General features: G+C 39.5%; 1 protein-coding gene across 6 annotated transcripts in view; it reads right to left on the reverse strand.

The window, feature by feature from the left end:
* hip1 (huntingtin interacting protein 1) overlaps positions 1 to 26,542 on the reverse strand; it is a 296,345-nt gene that overhangs the window by 82,349 nt on the left and 187,454 nt on the right. For all 6 annotated transcript variants that reach the window (XM_069911170.1, XM_069911171.1, XM_069911174.1 and 3 more), the window contains 4 exons: positions 20,826 to 20,887; positions 7,875 to 8,015; positions 5,288 to 5,345; positions 1,039 to 1,114 (listed from right to left, as the gene is read on the reverse strand). In XM_069911170.1, coding sequence (XP_069767271.1) covers positions 1,039 to 1,114; positions 5,288 to 5,345; positions 7,875 to 8,015; positions 20,826 to 20,887 — 337 coding nt within the window. The remainder of the gene's footprint in view (positions 1 to 1,038; positions 1,115 to 5,287; positions 5,346 to 7,874; positions 8,016 to 20,825; positions 20,888 to 26,542) is intronic.

The following is a 26,542-nucleotide window of genomic DNA, read 5'->3' on the forward strand; positions in this document are numbered from 1 at the left end:
TGAGATAAAATCAATAAAATGCCCAAAACTCATGCATTTTTCCACAATCATGTGTAATGCCACTACTTTAAGAACACTAAGGGGTGAATTTAAAATCTTTGCATTCTTGGATTGAATGGGGAAACGGGTCAGGATTTGGACAGTGCAGCCTTGAGAAAGTTCTGCTTTTGCTCATCTTCCCAAAGCCTCATTAAAAATGTGCAACATCCTCCATGGCACGAAGGAATTCCTGACCCATAACCACTCAAAAGGAAGCAGCATTTGTGATGGCCTGTGTCTGTTCATCATGGGATCACAGGAGCCCAGTGTAATGCACATGCACAGATTTGTTAATGTAATTCTGCATGTTTGGCAGAATATTTCTTTTGTTGACATAATGTGGAAGAAACAAGTGCTCTCTCTGCCACACTAACTTCACCTGAACTTTATGAGATCAGCAGACTTGATAAATATTATACAATCTACTGCCCCAACCCTCTCCAATCTGTGAATTGGAAACAGTGGAGCTGGGTTGAATTCCTAAGTGCTCTGCTTATTCTCAAATGGCTAAAAGGAACATTGTTACCTTACAGCACATTCCTGCTCTGTAATGTGGCCACTTTTTTGGTAACTGCTCCCTGTCACTTCCCTCTAGGTGCATGCACAACAGTATTCTCTGTAATCAACATGGGAGAATCCTAGCACACCACTGCAACAGGCAATAAGTTTACATTTCAATGTGCATTATCCTTAATTGTCTTCTTAATTCCACGATTCTCAATGTTCCTTTTATTTTGGACTAGTACAAGACATTGAATTTGAAACCCATCTTCAAATTTTAAATTTAGACATACAGCACGCTACAGGTCATTTCGGCCCACAAGCCCGTGCCACCCAATTATACCTGACTGACCTACAACCCTGATAGGTTTTGAACAGATGACAGATGCCAAATGAAAATGTCAGCTGTGTTTAGCATTATTAGCTTCAGCAATTTAAACGCTGGCCTTTTCCACAAATGGTGCATCGATGCTATTTTAATTTTCAAAAGGAGCTTACTTCTGGAAGTTGTGGAATCTGGATCAGTCGCTTGAAATACTGCAAGTTGCTGGATCTATAAAATAATTCCTTCAGTCTGTGTTTAAAAAAAAAACAATAGAATTGTCAAGCACACTTGAAAGGGAAAATTATAACCTCTCGCTACACTGACTGCCATGAAATCCATGGAGATAGTGAGAACAGGCAGAACGTCATGCCATTGTTACAAAAACAGTGTCTTCCCCTTTGCCATCAGAATTCTTAATGGACAATGAATCTTATAGACACAACCTCATCTTCTTTCCATTTTTTGCACTAATTATATATTTTTTTAATCTTGTATTTATGGAATTGTAATTTATAGCAATTTTGTACAATATTGCTGTCCCAAAACAACAAATTACGTGACACATGTTCTTGATAATAAACCTGATTCTGGTGAACACAGAATTTTTTTTTCTTGGGCTTATGGATCACATCATTGACAAATGAATCAACAAATGCAGAAACTAACAGAAAGTTAATCATTCAACAAGAATTACCATTTGTAACATTCTAGAGAAAACATATTAGTTACTGGAAGACATGTATGCAGTTATTTTAGGAATCAATAATTTTCTGGTAATTGATAACCAGAGACATTTCAGAGACATTAAAATACATAATTCAAGGAATAAGTCAATACAAAATCACTCGGAAAGGTATTCAATCTATATTTAATAGTTTATATAATATCTATGTTGTATTAGATCCTGATATTTTTTTATTAGGGAATATGCAATCATTAATTGATTTAGGCTTAAATGATTATCAGATTTCTTTTATCTATTTAGCCTTAGCAGTGGCCAAGAAATGTATAGCGTTTACTTGGAAAGACAGAAATATATTAACCTTAGATAGGTGGTATTTAGAGATGAAGTCTTGTTTAATTATGGAAAAGGTATCTTTTTCAATTCAAGATAAGATGTCTTTTTATAAGCTGAAGTGGACTCCATTTGTTAAGTACATGCAATTAAGTTTGACTTAAATATGTTTTATGTGAGAAATTTTAGATTTGATAACTTTTTTTTATTAGTATTTTTACCTGTTATTTTTTTTTGTTTGTGAGTGTTTTTTTTAATTATATAATATTATTAACTTTATTAATTATTCACTCTTTATTTTGGGGGGGGAGGGGGGGTTTATATACATAGATTTTTTTTAGTGGCTGTATATATGGGGGGGTTAGACTGATTTAAGTTAGGTCATTAATGCTGTGTTGTAATAATTACTTTATTTTTATTTTTATTTAAATGTAATTTTTTTGTTTTATTCATGTGATACAATCTTTAAAGTTTTTTAAAAAAAACAAAATCACTCCACTTATCCAACACTCCATCCCACTTCTGCTCCAACAAATAAATACCCATCGCTCTGCTTATCACCCTGGGTGCTTATCACCAACTGCATATGATTTTACAGACATCCCCACCCTCATTCCATCCCCTCCCCTCTCAATCCCCACCCTCACTCCATCCCCTCCCCATCTCTATCGCCACCGTCACTACATCCCTTCCACTCCATCCCCACCCACACTGCAACCCTTCCCCTCTGTCCCCACCCTCACTTCATCCCCTCCCCACCCTCTCCCCCACCATCCCCACCTTCACTCCATCCCTTACCCTCTTCGTCCCCCACCCTCACTGCATCCCTTCTCCCTCTCCATCCTCACTCCATCCCTTTCTCCTCTCCATCTCCACCCTCACTCCATCCCTTCCTCCTCTCCACCTCACCCCCTCTCTGTTCCCATCCTCACTCTACCCATTCCCCCTCTCTGTCCCCACCCTCACTCCATCCCCTCCATCCCTTACCCCCTTCGTTCCCACCCTCACTGCAACCCTTCTCCCTCTCCACCCCCACTCTCACTCCATCCCTTTCCCCTCTCCTTCCCCACTCTCTCTCCATCCCTTCCCCCTCAATGCAACCCATTTCCCCCCACCCCTCCCAGGGCCAGCGCTACCATCAGACCAACTTGGCAGCTGTCTGGGGCACAGATCTGAGAGAGGTGCTGTTGAAAAGAGCAAATTGTACCCCATAGTTTAGGTAGGCCAAGTGTAAGGTTCTGAGTCTTCTGACCGGTGTGCGTCTGTAGGCCAAGTGACGTGGAGAAGGTTTGGCCTTTGGAGTCAGGAGTTGGGAGCTCCGGTCACCGGAGCCAGGCACTTCTGAAGCCTGACTCCAAACCCTCCCCTTGGCCTACACCATCCCCTTGTGTGTGTGTGTGTGTGTGTGTGTGTGTGTGTGTGTGTGTGTGTGTGTGTGTGTGTGTGTGTGTGTGTGTGTGTGTGTGTGTGTGTGTGTGTGTGTGTGTGTGTGTGAATAAGTGAGATATTTATATTTATTGTTCCAATAATTCTAACATTGGTTTTAGCAATTTATTAACACTTCATCTAGAAAGTCTTTTTAGCCCCTTTTTAGAGGATCATTATTCTCGAGAAGAGGAACCAAGCAGATTTGAGACCTCATTAAGGATAGCACAGGACATGTATTTGCTGGTTTCTCGTAACAAAATAACCATTAATATTCTTAAATGAGAAATAAAAATATAGAAATTCTTAAAAGAAATCAGCTCAGCAATTACTCCATGCCATTTTTCTCATTATATTAATGATTTTGTTTATCCTAGTGGTCAAAGTTTCATAAAACATGAGAGCTTCAAAAGGTAGATTCACAGAAAAACATTCTTCAAAATCCATGCGTAAAGCCAGGCTGAAGTTATATTGTTACATTTTGCTCAAGGTTCTCTATTAATGTATGGCAAGTTCTCACAATCTTTGTGTGTAATCTCCTTCCAGGCAGTTCTTAAAGCGACATGCAGTCAGCTTGATTAATTGCTCGAGTTGATGCTGTCTCACAGGGGGGCAATTAATAGAGCGACCACCTCACCACTCCAGCCCTCTGGCTTCTGCCCTGAACCCTGGCCCTGTCTGTGTCCACTTTGCACATTTCCCCCTGTGACCACGTGAGCTTCCTCTGGAGGTTTCAATGTCCTCTCAACCTGATGTAGATTATTGTAGAATGTGGGGGGAAACTGTGGAAATGTGGGAAAATAAAAAAAGGGAATAGCATCGATTTGTAAAAATGGTTGTGGGAAAGTTGATGGGCCAAAGGGGCATTTTCACCCTGCATCATTCTTGTGGGAAAAAATGGACGCTGGTAGGTAGACGGACTTAAAGGGGTGTGAAATAAAAGGTTTGAATGTTGCGTTGCCCTTGACAGGAGGATGCATTCCACTGAGTGCCCTTTAGTTCAAAATGATTTGTGCACCAAAATATTGTCTTTTGTTTTTGAGAAGATAATCAAAGATTGACGCACAACTTATTCTTGCAATTGAAAATAAATTTAGCAGTTTCAAGTTCATTTTTTTCTACAAAACATTCGTTTTTGAAAATTAAAGTTGGCAATTTTTTTTGGAAGATGCGCGTATTTGGCCTTGCCTAGTGCGCAAAATAGTCTGGCACGGTCCTGCTTCCCCCTCTCCATCCCCACCCTCACTCCACCCTCCATACCCCCCCTCCATCCCCATCCTCACTCCATCCTTTCTCTGTCTCCATTTCCATTCCTTCCCCCTTCTCCATCCCCACCCTCAATCCACCATTTCCCCATCTCTATTCCCACCCTCATTCCATCGATTCCCACCCTCACTCCATCCCTTCCCTCTCCAATCCCATCCAATCCCCATTCCCACCCTCACTCCATCCCCCCTCCATCCCCATCCTCACTCCATCCCTTCCCCACTCCATTACCACCCTCACTCCACCCCCATCTCTATCCCAACCCTCACTCCATCGCCTCCCCCTCTCCATCCCCTCCCCTCTCCGTCCCCATCCTCACTCCATCCTTGCCCCTTTCCATCCCTTCCCCCTCTCCGTCACAAGCAGCCTTGTTGAAATGTCTTACTTTTTAGCTACTTCCTTCCTTCATTTCAATCATGATTACATTTCAAAACACTGATTATGAAATACACTACTTAATTTCACCTCTTTATTTCACTTAAATTTTACAGCACATGTAAATATCTTGTAATATTTTGCCATAAACAATATACAAATACAGAAATATTTGGTAAAATTATCTAAGATCCATTACAGGATCCAGCTATACAATAAAGCAAAAATTAAGCAATTTTCAAAGATGTGCTTTATCAAGGAAACAACATTGGTTTCATAATGTTGTTGCCTTGGGGGTTGGTAGAGGATCAACAGGAAAAAGTCAGCCAAGTGCTACTTACTTCTTAAACTGTTCGTGAAACCGATCTCTATGGCCTTGTAATGTGTCAGCTGGCAGACCTGCAGAAAAAAAACATTTTAAAACTCTATTACAATAAAGCATTCAACCCAGAAGGCTGAATACACCATTAATAGTTTAGAATGCATAACATTTTAAATGTTTATGGCCAGCATTCACTGTTTTGGCTATTCGTGACTGTTGTTGAAGGTGAGATGATGCAGTATGGTCCAACCATTTCCCAATGAGACTTTATTTGCAAGTTTCAGAACCAGAACAAGTCTACTGGAGTCTCACTTCACAACATCAGAACAATTTGCTTCCCAAAACATAACTGCTAAAGTAGAAGCTTGGATTTTTTTTTCCAGATTTGTACTCTCACCTTAATGGGGTTATGTTTATTGCATAAACAGACTGATATATGAGTTACTTCTCTCTCTTCAATTACACTGGACAATGAAGATTTTGCTTCCTGAACATTTTTGAGTGTATTTTAGGATTATGAAAATCTCCTTAAATTTTTCCTATGATGTACTTTTTTTTAGATACAACCTATTTTTGTGATTTACTTCAAGCATACAAAACTATAAAGTGCAACCTGTCATTGAAAATTCATTTTCTGCATTTGCACTTGGGCTTCTTGACACTGACACGGGAGGCATCAGATGCTGAGCACAACTGAGAATCAGCGGCAAAACACTTTTAGATCAGTTGAACTAACACAACGTATCGACATCATATGCAATTAAACATGCAAAATTCAACAAAAGTTCATTTAATGTTTTTCCAAATTCCTACATGATACAGTACAACTGAAATTATCATTGTGTTCAGCTTGAAGTTTTCTATCATAATTCCACTTTTTTTTTCAGGAAGCAAACCTTTTGAAAAATATTTTTGTCTGGTGTTATGGGTCCTTTAGGAGTACTCTTTTATTTCAGGAACTTGTGAAGAAATTTGAAATTGATAGCTTCCTATTGATATCCTCAGCTATAATCTAATTTTATTAAGCAATGCCAAATTCCCAACAACAAATTTCCCCGACTATACAGTATTGCCAAGGGCACAAAATGCTATCTAGTTATATCTTTACACCACAGTGTATATAGGTGGCTCTCAAGCCTTTGGATTTAGTTACATGAGATTCAAAACTTTCTCATTTCAGATTTGGATAAACTGATGGTAAATGTCAGAAATTTTGTTCAAAACTTGATTTACAGCATTCATTTTAGTCAGAAAATGGCTGATCAAAAATCTCATTGTCACTTGCCTTCCACCCTCTGCCCCGTTACCAGTCCAGACTCTCCACTGCAGACCCAAAAGAGCTCAATTGGGCTCCTCACAGATCCAAGTGCCCTTAGCTAATGCGATCATTGCATTATTTTGAAAAGCGCATAAATGATAGTAAATCATCAGTTTCTTTTTTAAAATGTCCTTCTGCTGCAGATAGGCAAACTTGCAGATTCGCAACCCTGCTTCACGTCATACAACTGGGGGCAGCAAACGCAAAAATTCAGCAGTTCAACCAATTACTTGAAGACCCATTTGAAAAGATGTACATCATTCATGACTTTACCCAGCAATTCTCCTCGGAAAGAGATTTTTGGGAATCCCAGAGGCCCTGTCAACAGCCAGAGGGGGGAAAAAACACTTTAAAATAGGAAGATGGACCAAAGTAAATTCATTGAATCTCCTTGATTATCTCTGAAAGTTTAGAGTGGTGGACTGAGTACCAACCAAGTGGGGTGCTTTGCCCTAAGTGGTGTTAAGCGTAAGGAGCTGCATTCATCCAATAAATATAGGGTATTTCATCACTTGATGGAAAGTACTTGAAGTCGCTTAAATACAAAATACCAAGCCTGAATTTCAAGGTGAGCTAACCAAGCTGAATTTCAGGACACTGGTGACCATTAGGTAGCTCAGGTCGAATATCTAAGGAGAGTGTCAGGCTCTCCTTTGTTGACTATGTCATATGCTGCAGGCCACTCTTCAGCTCAATCTCTCTACTGTCCTGGACTAGCTGTCTGGAGGTTCATTAATCTGAAGCTAATAAAAACTGCAATCATAACCAAGATCCCCAGTTCTGACCTTATAACAGGTGGAAACACCAAAACCGGTGACAAGAATTAGACCAAGGCCATTTCCCAGAGGAAATTCTGTTCTTGACGAAAGATGATTGATCTGCATTAGTTGCAACCATGCTCCTTCAACTCCAGCCTGTGGGGATCTTTGCCAAATTCCCCATGGTCTCAGTTTTACTCAGATTTCAGTGGCCACAAAGTTGAATTAGTGACAGAAATCTACTTCCACTTATGTCATGCTGCTGAACTGCTCACAAACCACACGGCCCCGAACAGCAAGGAATAGCTTACTCACTAATCACATTTCGTTGGTGTGAAAGGAACTTTCAACCCCAGTTTGATCTCATCAGCCACCTTTGTAAGCATCACAGCACTAAAGACCAGATATCAAGAACAAGTGATGAATACCAATCAAATGACATTGAACCACAGTCTACGTGCAGCAGTGCTTTACATGAAACATTCATGGCACTGGTTGCCTTTTGAAGTCAATAGTGCATTCATACTCACAGGAATGTAACTTGAAGAGAAGTTTAACTGTGTAATCATAGAGGTGACTGCTGTCAAGAATAACCTGAATTAGAGGTGCCAATCGACACTGGCCGGCTGCTGTAACAGAAACCGATCTTGACATGTCCAGAGAGCTGAAGACTGTAAAATCAGAGGGAAACAGTATCACTAAAGGAGCAGCTCTGCATCAGATATAAAACACATGCAGCAATCTATCACTGCAGCTCAACACTTGGAATATCTTCCTAATTAATCTTCTCCAACAGTTATCTATGAAATCCTTTGGGTATTTTTCTGAGTCAATTTATCAGAGGAGATTTGCATCTTCTGCTCGGGCAGCACGGTTAGCGATGGTAGCGATTGGAACTGGGGTTCAAATCCTGTAAAGAGTTTGTACGTTCTCCCCATGTCTGTATAGGTTTTCCCCAGGTGCTCTGCTTTCCTCCCACCGGGGGGCAAGTCACTCAGGAATAATTGAGCAGCACAGGCTTGTGGGGCGAAATGGCCTGTCAACTCGTTGTATGTCTAAATTTAAATTTAAAAGTAAAAACAAAAGTATCAGAGTTACAAATGAGAAATTAACTGAATGAAATCTAGTGGAATAATTACCTTGATCACAAGAAAATAGTGAAAGCAGAGGAAAGCGAGTTCGTAATTGAAGCAGAGGAAATGAAGTGAGAGTGACAGATATTGCAATGACTTTTGGGAAGATGACAAAATGATCGGTTACTTCCTCTTACTGTGACATTTGTCCTTTGCTCATTCTCTCCGTTTTTTTTAAATTATATTTCTGTTCAAGTTTACAATATTCGCTTTTCTTCGCCATTAACAGCCCTGAACATTCTCAATCTCTCACTGTTGCAGATGGGGACTCCACAATCACTCACAGCAGATACAATCTCCCTGGCTCTCCACTCAGCCCTGGATCACCTGGGCAACAGCAACGCCTACATCAGGCTGCTTTTCATCAATTCCAGCTCATCTTTCAACACCATCATCCTCTCAGTACTGGTCAGCAAGCTTCAAAAGCTTGGCCTCTGCACCTCCCTCTGCAACTGGATCCTTGACTTCAGTGTGAATCGGCAACAATATCTCCTCCTCATTGACAATTAACAGAGGTGCACCTCAAGAATGCATGCTGAGTCCACTGTTCTACTCTCTGTACACACATGACTGTGGGGCTCAGCACAATTCAAATGGCATCTACAAATTTGCCATGACACCAAGGCTGTCAGCAGAACCAGTCAGTCATGAGAAAGCATACAGGAGTGAGATAGATCTGCCAGGTGAATGGTGTCACAACAACAACCTTGCACTCAGTATGAGCAAAACCAAGGAATTGATTGTGGACTTCAGGAAGTGGAAATCAGGAGAACACCAACCAGTTCTCATTGAGGGATCAGCAATAGAGAGGGTAAAATTCCTTGGTGTCTACATCTCTTAAGATCTACTCTGGGGCCATCATGCCCCAGATTGTGAGCAATCATGAGGAAGGCTTGCCAGGAGCCATATATGGTTAGGAGATTTGTATGTCACCAAAGATGCTCGCAAATTTCAACAGGTGGAGAGCATTCTGACTGGTTGCATCACTGTCTGGTATGAAGATGAAAACAAACAGGAGAGGAAAAGACTACAGAGGATTGTAAAAACAGCCAGAGCCATCATGGGCATAGGGTCTTCACTCCATTTAGGACATGGCTAAGAGGTGGTGCCTCAAGAAAGCAGCTTCTATCATCAAATACCCTCACCACCCAGGCCATGCCCATTTCTCACTGTTACCAGAAGGAAGGTGGTACAGGAGCCTGGAAAAGCACACCCAATCTTTACAAAAACAGCTTCTTCCCCTCCACCGTCAGATTTCTGAACAGACAACGAACCTATAAAGTGTTTTCTCTTTTCGTACTAATTATATATTTTTTAATTATTGTATTTACAGAACTAATATTCACAGCAATTTTGCACCTATATTGATAAAACAAATTTCTTGGCAAGTTCATGACAATAAAACCTGCTTTGGATTCTACAATATTTGAGAAATCTCTGACTGCCACTGTAACTTCCCTGGCAACTTGTGTATTTCTGCCACAGCTTAGTGATGCCCAACCATACAGAAGGAGATATCAATACCCAAACCTGTGGAAGCAATCGCAATTTCTTAAAGTAAAATAAGTAATGGTGTCCAGAAGAGGCGGTAATATTGACACAGTGCAAATTGCATGTCCCTGCAAAGGTATTTTGCCTTCAGCTCTGTTCCACATCCCAATATATTTATCGCCAGGACACTGGTGGGAGGGGGGCTCAGCAGAGGAGCGGGCTGTCACAGACCGACCAGCTGAGAGACGGCCGACACCAGGGCTCTCAGCTGGAGGATAAGGAAGAAAGCAGGATGCAACAAAACAGACGTGGAAGACAGTCGGAGGGAAGATCGACAAGAAGACCAACGTCAAGAAGCACAACAGACGAGCAGCCCAAGAGGGGAGGAACAGCAAAAAGAGGCCCGACAAACAGATACAAGCAGCTCATCAGGAAAAACAGAAGAGACACAGACACAAAGAAGAGAAGAAGAAGACGCCAACACAGATACAGACACAGAAGAAGAGGAAGAACACGACCAAGATCTCCATAGAGAAATAGAAGGTAAAACTAATGGACAAAGAGAAATAATAGGTAAAACTAATGGACAAAAAGAAATAACAGGTAAAACTGATGAACAGAATATAGATAAAGTCTTTTTTGAAGAACAAATGAGGTCACTAAAAGAATGGTTGTCATTAGAGTTTAATGCAATTAAAAGGAAAATGAAAAGAACAGAAAATAAAATGCAAAGGTTAGAACTGGTAATGACAGAAATAGGGAAAAGAGTAGAGAATGTGGAAGAGCGGGAAACGGCTGTAGAAATGGAAGTGAATGACTTAAGAGAAAAATTGGAAGAAAGTGACAAAAAAATTGATGAGACACAAGAGTTGTTATCTCAGAAAATTGATATGTTGGAAAACTATAGTAGGTAAAACAAGATTAAAAAAGTGGGCCTGAAAGAGGGTGAACAAAGTACAGACATGAAGAAATTTATAAAAGGATAGATACCGAAAGTCCTGGAAATGACAGAAATGCAGGAAGAATGGAAATAGAAAGGGCACACAGAGCATTATCTCAGAAACCACAGGCACATCAAAAACCATGATCCATCTTAGTAAAATTTTTGAAATATACGACAAGAGAAACCATACAGAAGGAGATATCAATACCCAAACCTGTGGAAGCAATCGCAATTTCTTAAAGTAAAATAAGTAATGGTGTCCAGAAGAGGCGGTAATATTGACACAGTGCAAATTGCATGTCCCTGCAAAGGTATTTTGCCTTCAGCTCTGTTCCACATCCCAATATATTTATCGCCAGGACACTGGTGGGAACGGGCAAGGAATAAAATTAGAGAATATAATAAACCATTGGAATACAAGGGTCAAAAAATATTTTTTTACCCAGACATAAAGTTTTCAACTCTTAAAGAGGAGGGAGGAATTTAATAAAGCAAGATCAACTTTATGGAAAAAAGGTTACAAATTTATATTAAGACATCCAGCCATGCTTAAAATATTTATACCTGGGGAGCAAAACAGACTGTTCTCGGATCCAGAGAAAGTGCAAGAATTTGCAGAACGTTTGTAGGACAGGAGAAGAAATGAAGAGATGTAACAAGAATGAAGTATATATAAAGATGTAAAAACAATGTATATGTAAACAACTAAAGAGGGAAAAGAGAAGGGAAGGAAGGGAGTAAGGGGAAAAAAAAGAAGAGAGAGTTTTGTTATACGTGTTAAAAAAAAGTGTTTTCGGGAGAGGGCTGGGTGGATGGGGAATAACCGTCACTGCAAAATCAGTTGAGGCTGCGAACAAGATCACAACCCAAATGAAAAGGGGAGTTGTGGTTGCCCAACCAGGGGTATGGAGCAACTCAGAGAAGGGGGGGAACTTTTGGGGTTAAGGTATTAGTGGATGTGGGAACTACAGGGGTACTTTATGTCTTAAGTGTGTTGTTGTATATTAAGTGTAATAAGAAAAAACTAAGAGATGAAAATGGGGAAAAGGAGGATGGAGGTGGCAAAGAAGAGGAAAAGAGATGTATGAAAGATATAAGATGGCCATGTTGAACTATATGACTATAAACATTAATGGAATACATAACCAAATTAAAAGGAAGAGGCTATTAAATTTATTGAAGAAGGAAAAAATAGATACAGCATTTGTGCAGGAAACGCATCTAACTGCAGCAGAACTTAACAAATTAAAGAGAGAATGGGTAGGACACTTAATGGCAGCATCCTGTAATTCAAAAGCTAGAGGTGTAGCCATACTAGTTAACAAAAATGTACCCATCAAAATAGAGGAGGAAATAATAGATCCAGCAGGGAGGTATGCAATGATAAAGGGTCAGATATACTCAGAATTTTGGAATTTGCTCAATATATACGCACCTAACGAAGAGGATCAAAAGTTTATGCATGATATTTTTTTGAAGATTGCAGACACACAAGGAAATATATTGATAGGAGGGGATTTTATCCTTAATTTGGACCCAATGTTAGATAAAACTGGACAAAAGACAAGTAAAAAGAATAAAGTAGCCAAATTTATGGTTAATCAATGCAGCAAATGAAACTTATGGATATATGGAAGAGGCAACACCCAAGAGAGAAGGCATTTTCATATTATTCGAGTAGGCACAAAACTTACTCAAGGATTGATATGTTTTTGTTGTCAGCCCATATTCAAACTGAACATAAACCTAGACTACTATCAGATCATTTACCCCTATTATTAGCAATAAAACTGGAGGTCATCCCACCAAGAATATACAGATGGAGGTAAACTTAGAGAATTTATTGAATGTCAAATTAAAACATATTTTGAAATAAACACAGGATCAGTGAAAGACAAATTTATATTATGGGACGCAATGAAAGCCTTCATTTGAAGGCAGATAATAAGTTATGTGACTAAGATGAAAAAGGATTACAATCAGGAAATAGAGCAGTTGGAAAGGGAGATAGTAAGTACAGAAAAGGAACTAGTAAAAAGGGATGATATAACGAAAAGGAGAGAACTGGCAGACAAAAAAATTAAATATCAATTGGCCAAAAAAAGTACCACAACCGAAGACTGGGAGCAGTTCAAGATGCAGCAAAGGAGGACAAAGGGATTAATCAAGAGAGCAAAAATAAATTACGAAAGTAAGCTTGCGGCAAATATAAAAACCGACTGCAAAAGCTTTTATAAATATGTCAAGAGGAAAAGATCGGTGAAATCCAGAGTAGGTCCTTTGCAGTCGGAATCAGGGGAATATAGAATGGGGAATAAGGAAATGGCAGACCAATTAAATTCTTACTTTAGTTCTGTTTTTGCAAGAGAGGATACAAATATCCTCCCAAGGATGTTGGGAAACATAGAGACTAATGCAAGGGAGGAACTGAAAGAAATCAGTATCTCTAAGGACATGGTCTTGGGGAAATTGATGGGAATGAAGGCAGATAAATCCCAAGGGCCTGATAATCTACATCCTAGGGTACTCAAGGAAGTGGCCATTCAGATAGCAGATGCTTTAAGAATTATTTTCCAGAACTCGATAGACTCAGGATCAGTACCCATAGATTGGAGGGTGGCTAATGTTACCCCACTATTTAAAAAAGGGGGTAGAGAAAAAGCAGGGAATTATCAGCCGGTGAGCCTTACATCAGTAGTGGGCAAAATGATGGAATCCATTATTAAGGATGTAATAGCGGAGCATATGACTAGCAGAGAAGGGATCGGACGGAGTCAACATGGATTTACAAAAGGTAAATCGTGCTTGACAAATCTATTGGAATTCTTTGAGATGGTGACAGGTAAAATAGATGGGGGAGAGCCAGTGGATGTGGTGTACCTGGACTTCCAAAAGGCCTTCGATAAGGTCCCGCATAAACGATTGGCTTCCAAAATCAAGGATCATGGGATTTGGGGCAAAGTATTGATGTGGATTGAGAACTGGCTGGCAGGTAGAAGACAGAGAGTTGGGATAAATGGCTCGTTTTCTGAGTGGCAGGTGGTGACCAGTGGGGTACCACAGGGATCTGTACTGGGACCCCAGCTGTTCACAATTTACATTAATGATCTGGATGAGGGGATTGGATGTAATATCTCCAAATTTGCAGATGACACTAAGCTAGGAAAGGTTGTGTGCACAGAAGAGGGGGGTCAGGAAGCTCCAGTGTGATTTGGATAAATTGAGGGACTGGGCAGATACATGGCAAATGCACTACAATGTGGATAAATGTGAGGTTATCCACTTTGGTAATACAAACCGGAGGGCAGATTACTATTTGAATGGCAATAGATTAAGAGATGGGGAAGTGCAGAGAGACCTAGGGGTACTTGTACGTCAGTCTCTAAAGGCGTGCATGCAGGTACAGCAGGCAGTTAAAAAGACAAATGGTATGTTGGCCTTCATATCAAGAGGGTTTGAGTATAGGAACAAGGATACCTTACTGCAGCTGTACAGGGCCTTGGTGAGACCCCACCTGGAGTATTGTGTGCAGTTTTGGTCACCTTATCTAAGGAAGGATGTTCTTGCAATGGAGGGAGTGCAGAGGCGATTCACTAGGCTGATACATGGAATGGCAGGAATGACTTATGAGGAAAGATTGCGCAAATTGGGATTGTACTCGCTGGAGTTTAGAAGATTGAGAGGGGATCTCATAGAGACATATAAAATTCTGGCAGGATTGGACAGAATGGATGCAGATGGGATGTTTCCAATAATGGGAAAATCCAGAACCCGGGGCCATGGTTTAAGGATAATAGGCAAACCATTTAGGACCGAGATGAGGAGGAATTTCTTTACCCAGAGGGTGGTGAATCTGTGGAATTCATTGCCACAGAGGACAGTAGAGGCAGGTTCATTAAATATATTTAAGAGGGAATTAGATCTATTTCTTCAGTATAAGGGTATTAAAGGTTACGGAGAGAAGGCGGGGACGGGGTACTGAATTTTAAGATCAGCAATGATCTCGTTGAATGGCGGAGCAGGCTCGAAGGGTCGAAAGACAAATTCCTGCTGCTATCTTCTATGTTTCTATGTTTCTACGAAACATTACAAACGTAAAAGGTGAAGAAGAACATGATGAAAACAAAGCAAAAATATTAAGAAATGGGAGAAAAAAACATAAAATATTAGCCTGGCAACTTAAAACAGAACAAGCTAAAAGAACAATACTGGCATCAAGGAAAAAGGACAAAAAAATTACATATAATCCAACAGAGATTAATTAAAATTTTAAGGAATTTTATGAACAATTGTATCAAACTGAGAACAAGGGGAAAGACGATAAAATAGAGAAAGTTTTAGCTAAAAATGAACTGCCGAAATTGCAGGAAGAGGAACAAAACAAACTAATAAAACCATTTGAAATAGAGGAAATACAGGATATATTAAAAAAGCTACTGAACAATAAAACACCAGGAGAGGATGGATTTCCAATAGAATTTTATAAAACATTTAAAGAGTTATTAATCCCTCCTCTCCTGGAAGTAATGAACCATATAGAAGAAACACAAAACTTGCCAGATTCATGTAAGACAGCAATAATTACAGTAATACCAAAGATGGGGAAGGATCCACTAACACCAGCATCATATAGACCAATATCACTACTTAACTCAGATTCTAAGATAATAGTGAAATTATTAGCAAACAGAATTATGGCCGATTGTGTACCTAAAATAGTAAAACAAGATCAAACTGGATTTATTAAGAAAATACGAACAGCGGACAATGTCTGCAAACTTAATAATCTAATTCACGCAGTTCAAGGAAATAAGAAACCAACAGTGGCTGTTGGTCTAGATGCAGAAAAAGCCTTTGACAGAGTAGAGTGGAATTACCTATTTAAAGTATTACAGAAATTCAATCTACCAGAAAAATATGTAAATTGGATTAATGGATAATGGACCGTTGGCGAAGGTAACAGTCAATGGATATGTATCGAGTCACTTTAAATTAAGTAGGTCAACTAGACAGGGATGTCCACTATTCCCCTCATTGTTCGCCTTAGCAATAGAACCTTTGGCAGAACTGATAAGAATAGAAAATAAAATAAAAGGGATAAAAATAAAGGAGGAGTATAAAATCAGTTTATTTGCAGATGACATCATAGTATACCTAACAGAACCAGAGGTATCAGTAAAAGAATTACATAAGAAATTGAAGGAATATGGAGAAATATCAGGGTACAAGATCACCGCAAATAAAAGTGAAGTGATGCCAATGAGTAACGCAGACTATACAGAATTTTAAAAAGAATTACCATTTAAATGGCAAGCACAAGCAATCTGATACCTAGGGATCAGGTTAGATAATAACTTAAGCCACTTGTACAAATTAAATTATCAGCCACTAATAAAGAAATTGCAGGAAAACTTAGAACAATGGAAAGAATTACCACTAACGTTGATGGGGAGGGTAAACTGCATTGAAATGAACGTGTTCCCAAGGATACAATACTTATTTCAGACATTACCAATTCCCTTAACAGAAAAATTCTTAAAGGAACTAAAGAGAATAATAAGGGAATTCTTGTGGAAAGGGAGGAATCCAAGGGTCGCTTTGGATAAATTAACAGAGAGGTATAATCAAGGTGGTTTACATTACCAAATTTTAGAAATTATTATAGAGCCGCACAATTGAGGTATTTATCAAATTTTTACCAGACAAGGGAAAAACCAGACTGGACTAAGATAGAACTAGATAAAATAGGGGAAAAGGTACAAGGACATATACTTTATAAGTGGGATGAAAAACTGGTGCAATATAAAAACTCACCAGTATTGCATCATTTATTTAATACATGGAAAAAGATCCACTTAGAAAGGAAAAAAAAGTATTATCAAATACCAAAATTACTATTGACGCAAAATCCGCTAATTCCTTTTACAATAGACAACCTTTCCTTTAGAGAATGGAAGAGAAAAGGAATCAAAAGAATAGAAAACTGTTTTTTGGGAAATCATTTATTAACATTTGAACAGTTGAAGTACAAATATGGAATAACTCATGGTACAATGTTTGCATATCATCAATTGAAAGCGTACTTAAAGGATAAATTGGGAAACAGCTTGAGATTACCTGAAGGAAGCAGCTTTGAATATGTGATTACAGACAATGATAATCAAAAGATTTATAACAAACATGTACATTAAGCTGCAAGAGAAGGAAAATGAAATAAACTATAAACCTTAGCAGAAGTGGGAAAAGGATCTAAACATAAAGATAAAAAATGAAGTATGGGAAAAGTTATGTTCTGGAACTATGAAGAATACAATGAACACAAGGTTACGTATGATACAGTAGAATTGGTTACACAGGGTATATATTGCTCCTCAAAAATTAATAAAATGGGATCTACATTATCAGATAAATGTTTTCACTGTGAGAAGGAAATGGGAACAACATTACATGCAACTTGGGCATGTACGAAAGTAAATACGTTTTGGGAAGAATTAAATCAGACACGAAATAAAATTACAAAAAATAACATACCAAAAAAACCCGAGATATTTCTTTTAAGTAACATGAGAAGTAGAGAATGAGGCCTCAAATTGGATAAAGCACAAAAAAAATTCATTATGATAGTCTTAGCGATAGCAAAAAAATGTATAAAATCACCTTGGAAAATGGAAGAGAGCATGAGTATACAGCAATAGTACATGGAAATGCATAAATGTATTCCATTGGAAAAAATAACATATAATTTAAAAAACTAAAGTCACAATGTTTGAACAAATTTGGAAACCTTACATATCAGAGAGAATCTGCCTACAACCTCCATCCGCTAAAATTAGAATGAAAATGGTAAGACGACAAAACGACTAGATTCAGTGTGTAGTAAATAGATGACGCATTTTTCTGATTTATTTTCATTTGTGTGAAAATATTGTTTTATGGTTTTATTGTATTGTAAATGTTGAATATTCATGGGTATTGGAGGGGGGTGGGAGGAGGGGAGGGAGAGAAAAAGGGGAGAAAAGACCACTGTGTAAATTTAATGAGATACGTTTGTGCATATTTTGGTTGATAAGATTCATTAAATTTATTTTTAAAAACCTTTAATTGACTTTTTACAGGTATTCAGACTCAAATTTTAACTCAACTGTGGCAAATGATCAGCATTTGCTCAAATTTATTCCAGATTTCACACCACCTTTTGTGAGAAAATCATTCTATTTGATATTGTTACTTGTCATGGTCACCTGAATATTGTTTCGTTTCTTTCCCATCTTCCATCCTCTCACAAATATTACATTTGTGTTTTCCCACTTCAATTGAACTGCTTGTCTTTATCTGCATCTTGCTTTATCTGAATTTTCATAGACTGGAAGGTCTTTCATATAAAATGTTAGCTCCATTTTGCACTTCACTGAAGCAGTTGAGCCCTCCCTCTAGTTCTGCTTTTCATTTCCAATTTCAAGGAGTTGCAGCAGTTTTCATGTCGAGTCAAGTTTATTGTCATCAGTACAACCCAAGAAAGTGTTCTCTGGTCCTTAGTGCAAAACAAGCAGACAAACATGTAGACACACACAATACATAATGTGGACGAGTATTATGTTTTGGGCTCAACAAGATGGGTTGACTCCAGAAGCAAATTCTTTCTTTGGCTTGGCTTCGCGGACGAAGATTTATGGAGGGGGTAAAAAGTCCACGTCAGCTGCAGGCTCGTTTGTGGCTGACAAGTCCGATGCGGGACAGGCAGACACGATTGCAGCGGTTGCAAGGGAAAATTGGTTGGTTGGGGTTGGGTGTTGGGTTTTTCCTCCTTTGCCTTTTGTCAGTGAGGTGGGCTCTGCGGCCTTCTTCAAAGGAGGTTGCTGCCCGCCAAACTGTGAGGCGCCAAGATGCACGGTTTGAGGCGTTATCAGCCCACTGGCGGTGGTCAATGTGGCAGGCACCAAGAGATTTCTTTAGGCAGTCCTTGTACCTTTTCTTTGGTGCACCTCTGTCACGGTGGCCAGTGGAGAACTCGCCATATAACACGATCTTGGGAAGGCGATGGTCCTCCATTCTGGAGACGTGACCCATCCAGCGCAGCTGGATCTTCAGCAGCGTGGACTCGATGCTGTCGACCTCTGCCATCTCGAGTACTTCGACGTTAGGGGTGTAAGCGCTCCAATGGATGTTGAGGATGGAGCGGAGACAACGCTGGTGGAAGCGTTCTAGGAGCCGTAGGTGATGCCGGTAGAGGACCCATGATTCGGAGCCGAACAGGAGTGTGGGTATGACAACAGCTCTGTATACGCTTATCTTTGTGAGGTTTTTCAGTTGCAAATACAGTTGGCAATAAATGCTGAACTTCACTGATGCCCAGATACAAGCAAAACAATAAAATTAGAAGCTAATAGAGCAGTCAACAGTCATTTTGGTGGATGCGGGCAGAGTTGGCCTTGTTGCAATCTCAGCCAAGAAATTGGATTGCACCCAGTTTTGGCACATTTGAGCATTTCTATGAGCCTCAACATTCAATCAGGGCACCCGCCAAAAAAGGTACTATTGGCCGAACTGCAAAAATTTTGTCATCTCTAAATGAAACCCTCCACTTGAGATAGTACCTTTAGATAGTCATCATACCTCAGACATCACACAGGCATGGTGTGCCAGAACAGCTTTGGATGCACATCTCATCCCATAGGCTGCTACGACCAAGCAGGTGCTCAATCAACTAAACCCTGCTTTGGTGTGTCCATTCAAGTCCTGGCTTTGCTAAGACCTTAAAACTCACCCAATTCATAAGCCATTTTGTGAACACTTAGCAAGGTTTCTAATTAAGCAGGTAATGGGTATAACTTCCCATTCTTTATTTCAATGCATGGTTTTCACAGACGACTGGAGAGGAGATGGCAAATCTGTTTTGACTAAAAATGGACAATTAACCCAGCAACTGCTTGGGTGCTGTGGCAGTAAGTGGAACTGCTGCTCAGTTCCCCAGACCAAGAGTCACTCCTGACCTCCTGTGTGGAGCTTGCACTCTTTCCCCATGAATGTACTGGCTTTCACCAGATGCTCTGGTATTTTCTGATGTCTTGTATATATTGAGAGACTAAATTATCCCTTGCTGTCGGTAAATAGAAAATTAATTTAAGGGTATGTCAGAGGGAATATGTTCCAGGGCTCCAGGGAAAAGAGGAGGGGGACAAATAGAGTTCTCTACCAATCGTCTGCACCTTCACCACCCCCCCAACCCAAACTAGCCAACTAACCTACATTAATTTAAGGAGACAGATCTTGGAGTATGTGGCAGGGATCAGCGCAGCAATAAGCAGCTTCTCAACAAAGCCCACCACTCATCTTCTCCCCATCTGTCAAAACTCCTTCCCATGTCCTCTCCACCCTGAACAACCTTCCAACCCCACCTTAAGTCATGACCTGCCCCAATCTTCTCTCACCAGCAATCCTCTCCCTAACAGTTCTGCAGCGGGAGAAAGTCACATCAAGGGTACAATGCGACAGTCAATATGGAAGAACCTTCCCATTTGCAGGGGGATTTTCAACCAAAGGAGGCTGATTTATGCTGATAAGCAGAAGAAAATTAGGATGCTTTTTCCTTAAAGTTGTGAGCAGCTGGGATCCAGAAATGCACTGTGTCATAGGATGCTGGAAGTATATTCAATAATGAGTTTCAAAAGGGAATTGATAAGCACTTGAAAGGAAAACATTTTGCAAGACTAGAGAAAGCTGAAAAATGGAACCAATTGACTGTGCTTGTAAATGCTGGCACAGATTCAAAGGACTGGCTGCCACCCTTGAATTCTTTAACTGTTTATCATTCCCTTCAGTATGTTACATCAGTATCAATTTACTTGATGAAGCTGGGTCCCATGTGAGGATTTTTTTTAAATTTCAAAATTGCAAGTTACTGGATACCAACTTACCTGCCTGAAAAAGATTGAGCTCGCACTCCAGATAATCAAACATTTCCACAGTCAACTGAAAACTGATAAGAAACAGAAAAGACATCCATTAGTTATAGTTTTACCAGCAAACTTGGTATCTTTTTAAGGGGCACTCCACTCAGCACATCTCTGTAAAGTAAGGTTTTGAAATAATTGCAAGGAAAGGACCTGGACCAACTCCCGATCTTAGGAAAAGCAGACAGATCACCTCAAGGCAGATGAGCAGTTTGGAGTCATGTAGCAGGAGGGCGATTTGCATAATACCATATTCCAAAATAAACCATAAATCATGCAGGTCTTAATATTCCCCCACATTTAGCAAGAACTCACTTAATCGCTACGTGTAAGAGCTCACAGAAATCTTGCAACAGATTAATTGAAATGAACTATTTCAATGTGCAAATCCAGAGGAAGGAACAGATCCAGATTATTGTTCACATTAAACTCTATCTTGCTCACTCACTTAGCAGGCTAATTATGTCCTTCTCAGACTCTTGTTCAGGCAAATTGAGAGTAAACGTTAGGGAGTGATGTCATGCAAGAAAAAAAATCGGTAATGGAACCTGCAATAAACATTCAATGCATTATCTCTTGGCACTAAACCATCATTAGTAATTCTCCTTCAAATGATTTACAAATGATGACTGCTCTCTTATTCTTAATTCTTGGGTCACAACTACATCCGAGCTCTTCACCTAACATAATGTGTGGAATATCAATTTACTGCCAAAAGTCATCTAAATTTCTTTAATCATACATCATTATTTCCATTCCCAATGCTGTTAGAAATACAGCAAAGAGAAAGACTTGGAAGCAAGTGGTCCACACCTGGGGTACAATGCTTTTCTCAGTTTTAGACAGTGAAACACACAGTAAACATCATGGTGGTGTCTCTGGACAAAGGTCCCAAATATTCAATACCCATTCTGTGAAAGAATAAGTTCAACAAATATGCTTAACCGAGAGTTAATGAATTAGGTGAGAAAATACATTAGCTGCCTGTAAGATAGTGGGAATATAATTGCCTTCTAAACATGACCTTCACTGTGCTGTAATGAAATTTTACCCAACTCTAGAAGAATGTCAATACACCTTGAGTAAAGGACACCCTGACATTTCCCAGTCATTTGCAGACACCACAGATGAACATGTTATTGTAAACACAAAATTTCCAGGTGTATGAAACTCATGTGAAACTTATAGGGTCTCACGCAGCCCACCCCCCCCAAAGCTGTATAAAAGTATGATGAACACTCTGATACTTTGAGTGGGGTTCAGTGTAGAGAATGAGTTACTAAACTCTTTCTTTATCACCCCTCACTAATCAAGGCTAAATAAAGAAACTATTGAATGCTTAATTGGTTCTGCTGTTTGTTTTATTACAGTGCGGGCTGACTTTCACAATTCTTCAGTAAAGAAACTGGATAAAAGGCTCAAGCCCAAAATGTCAGTTATGTATTTTTATCTTTGCTATATAAAGGACACTGTTTGACCTGCTGAGTTTCTTCACAATTGTGTTTTTACAGTTTCGATGGTATGGTTGCATTTAATTATATTTGAGGATTGGAAAATAAATTGGCTTTGTGTGTTGGTCAATGTAATTTCTTTTCTCTGCAAAAGCTGGAGAAATGCCTTAGGTCAAGCATTCAACATTTGTAAGCTTCACGACATGTCAAGACACAGTTGATTCTCACTGTACATTATTTTGGATGATAATATAAACTGAAGTTACTTCCTTGCTGCAAGTGAACTATTTCAGCGAACAGTTCACTTATCATGAAAGGGCGTTTCATAGTGAACAAACTGTACTGGCAGAAGCAGCCTGGTGTAACATGCAGTACAGATTAAGCCACATCCAATCCCTGAACTAAACCAAAGCAAAATAAAACATGGATAAAGGCTGTGCAACCTTTATAGTTCAATAGTTACCAAACCACCTTGTAATTAGTTATAATCTCAGATACCCAACCCCATTTCTAGATCACAAAAAATCCTTTTCTTTCAGAGATCCAAATTAATCTTGATGAACAATAGTTTCTGCCTCAACTTCCAGTCCTGGAAGTGATTGTTCTACCTCTCAAATGCACTCTATTTTTCAGCTTCTTCCATCCCAATATTTAAATTTCCTACATTTAATAGTAAAGCACAAAAGTCTGTAAACACCCTGGCCGAAGTAAACACTCAATGCCAGAGAAACTCAGGAGACGCCACACTTGTGCCCACACCTTTTTCCTCACCACAGTCCGGGGCCCCCAAACAGGCCTTTCAAGTGAAGCAACACCTCACTTGTGCGTACGCAGGACTGATTTACTGCATCCTGTGCTCCCTTTGTGGCCTTCTCTACATTGGAGAAACTGGATGCAGGCTGGGAGATCACTTCGCTGAGCACCTTCACTCTGTCTGCACCAGTGACAGGGACCTCCCAGAGGCCAATCATTTCAGTTCTGCATCCCATTCTCACATGTCTATCCATGGCCTTATGTACTATCCCACCAATACTATCCATACATTTGAGGAACAACATCTGATTTTCCATCCAAGCACTCTCCAGCCAGATGGTATTAACATCAACTTCTCCAGTTTCTGCTAACCTGCTCTCCTTTCTCCCTCCCTTCCCCCTTGTCTTCTTTCCCTCAGCTCTCCTCCCCTTCCCTCTCTATTCACCTAGCTATTCCCTCCTCCCCCATTTACTGCTGAGCCCTCCTGCCCTTCTTCACTTATTACCTCCTGCCTTTCAGTCCATGCCCTTCCCCCTTACCTTTCTTTTGTTCAGATGCCGCCGATATTTTTCCATACTTTGATGAAGGGCTCAAGCCCGAAACATCAGTTGTGTATCTTTATCCTTGCTATATAAAGGACACTGTTTGATCAGCTGTTTTTCCAGCATTGGGTGTTTATTTCTTGCATTTAATTTTGTTTTCATGGCCCCCTATTTATTTTCCTTAATAGTCCTTAAATTGTCCTACCATTCCATGCTCAGTTAAATTAAAAAAAACTTGTCTTTTTCTGTCTTTTCTAATGAGAGGCAGCATCCCCATGAATGTACATTGCTTCCTGTCTTAAACCTCAAAATTTTTCCAATACAACTTCTTCCTCTTTGAAATGCAACAGCAGAAACTAGAAAAAATCTTCCTCAGAGTTACATTTGTCCTTGCTGCCTTTATTAAAGTGTATCATTGCCTTCAATATTTTGCTACCTATTCCCCAAAAATCAGACCAATCATAAATAACATTCAAACAACTTCTATTCAGAGATTGAAGCTGCCACAATTTCACCTCAAAATTGGGAATGCTGAATTTCTCTTCAGTCCACGGGAACTGCCAACAATGACTGAACCAAATGGCCTCCTCTACTTCGTAAACATCAATCAAATATCACTTTTTAATCCTTTTTTTCCATTTCATCAACATGGTTTTGTAAGCTCACTTTGGCTTTCAAAAGACCGGCTTTTCGCATGGTCAAATTCTGTCATCGCATCCTCTTGGGCTCATTTCAGATCACCAACAGCACACAGAATGGCAAATGCAAGAACTCCAGGACTGAATTCTGAGGGACACGAGTCTTATCCAATTAATGCCCTCAAAAACTTTCTTCTCACAATTTTAATCAAGTTTGTTATTTATTCCCCCTGTATTTCCATTCTCAATCTTCTCCATTAATCTTCCATGTGATTGCTGAGGTTTTATCTGAAGTTCTTATTCTCTAGGTTCAGTGTTGGCAGTGTTGATTACATCAATAAGCCCTGGGCAAATGCAGAAAATAAATACCTTCTTTGGAAGCCCTGTTCATCACAGTCAGTATTTCAAATTTATGCCAGCACCAATTTTGTTCATTATGCACATATTTTGCTTATATTGAATTGAAGCAATACAACCCGTCTACCCTCTCTGATAAAAACATTTCACTTCACCAAGAACTCAGCAAGATTCCTTTATGAAAACTGTTGGGAGTCAGTGAATCACAAGTCTCTTTCACAGTCCTCACAGATTAGCATTAAGTCAATGTCAAGAGGATGTCTATGTCAGTTATTGATTTCCATCTATTCTTTTGGGCCTCAGAGGACATAATTTAAAGCCAGAACCCGTTGAGAGGGGGGAAAAGTTGATACTGCTCATCCACAGCAACAAAAATAAACAAAGCCCAAATTAACCAGTTTCCTTTTTTAGTTTGACAAATAAAAGAATGGTGATATTCAATCACTAACAGTGCAGTGGATTTGAGAGAAAATGAAATAGAAGGACTTCAGCATCCATCAAAATGCCAGTGTATATGGCAATACAAAATATTAAGGTACAAGTTACATAGAAAACTGCTCTGACAAAGTCTTTGAAACACATGGAAAATTAATTGTTACATAGATGAAATAGGAAATTCTATGGTTCAAGGGTGAACCTGGAAAAGTGACAACAAATTCACTGAGACTTGGGTTTATCACTTTTAAAAAGTTGAAAGTTTCAAACTTTAACTTCTCCTGAGAAGTATATTTTGTCAAAATTGTGCTCTGAAGGTTAGTGAAAGCAATAGACCACATCCTGCAAAATGATTGAAAACAGTTTTTCTACTTAGATTAGAAAGAGGAGTATTTTCCCTTTAAAAACTGGCTTAAAATCAGTGATGTTCAGTTATCAAAAAATTCTTTCAAGGGCACAAAAGTTTGAATGCCCAACTTTATTCCAAAGGCAGAGATCACCAATTTGTGCTTCAGAAGACTTTACTTGAGTAAACATGACAGTGTAAATATAAGAGTGCAACAAGAAATGACTGGAGCCAGTTGACTCACTAAATTAAAGCCCATTCCATAATGCAAGAAAGCCTAAAAAAAGGCAGAGGTTTCCTTGGCTTAAACTCCAACACAGGATGGGAGAGCACGAGTTGGACATGCATAAGTGGGACAGAGAGCCAGGGTGTGAACGAGGGTGATGGAGAGGGAATTAAAAAGTTCTATTAAAAATCATATGCAAAAGGAATCAGTTCCATCTGCTGAATGTGGGGCTGAGCGAATGAACATGGCAAGACAGGGTGTACATTATCAAGCTCAAGGAGAGATGTTACGAAAGCTGTATCTTGTGTGGGTGTCGTGAAGCATGAAGTCAGAGTCATGGACTCAGGACAAGATGGAGATGTTCCATTTTGGTCCCATCCACTGAAGACATCTATGTGACGCACTGCCTCAAGAAAGCAGAACCCTATCACCTTCGTCACTTCTCGTGACTACATTTGGGAAGAAGGTACGGAAGCCTGAAATCCAGCACCTCTGGGATCAAAACCAGTGTTTTTCTGCTAGCCATCAGGTTCTTCTCCAGGACCACAAAATAACCTGTCTGCAATATTGCACAATTTCATTTAGTGAACTTATTTTTCTCTTCTACTAACTAAATATTTATTATATTTTATAAATTTTATCTCTTTCCACACATGGAGCAATTGAATGTCTGCCACTGTAGTTAAACAGAAGTACTTGATTGGCTATAACAAGAATTTCAATGCATACCATCATTGTACTTGAGATTGTAACAATAAACTCATTGTCATAATCAGGTTGTGACAGCCAGTACATGTCAGCCATTCTCTTTTATTGGAATAATTTATCTGCTTCCCACCATGTTTTAGAGCAGCCAATCTCAACAGGGGCCAAATGGCCCACCTGGGGGACACAGTACATTGAAGCAGGGTGGGGGGGGGGGGGGGGGGGGCG

Source organism: Narcine bancroftii, chromosome 14, assembly GCF_036971445.1.
Source record: "Narcine bancroftii isolate sNarBan1 chromosome 14, sNarBan1.hap1, whole genome shotgun sequence".
In the NCBI taxonomy this organism is placed as follows: Eukaryota; Metazoa; Chordata; class Chondrichthyes; order Torpediniformes; family Narcinidae; genus Narcine; species Narcine bancroftii.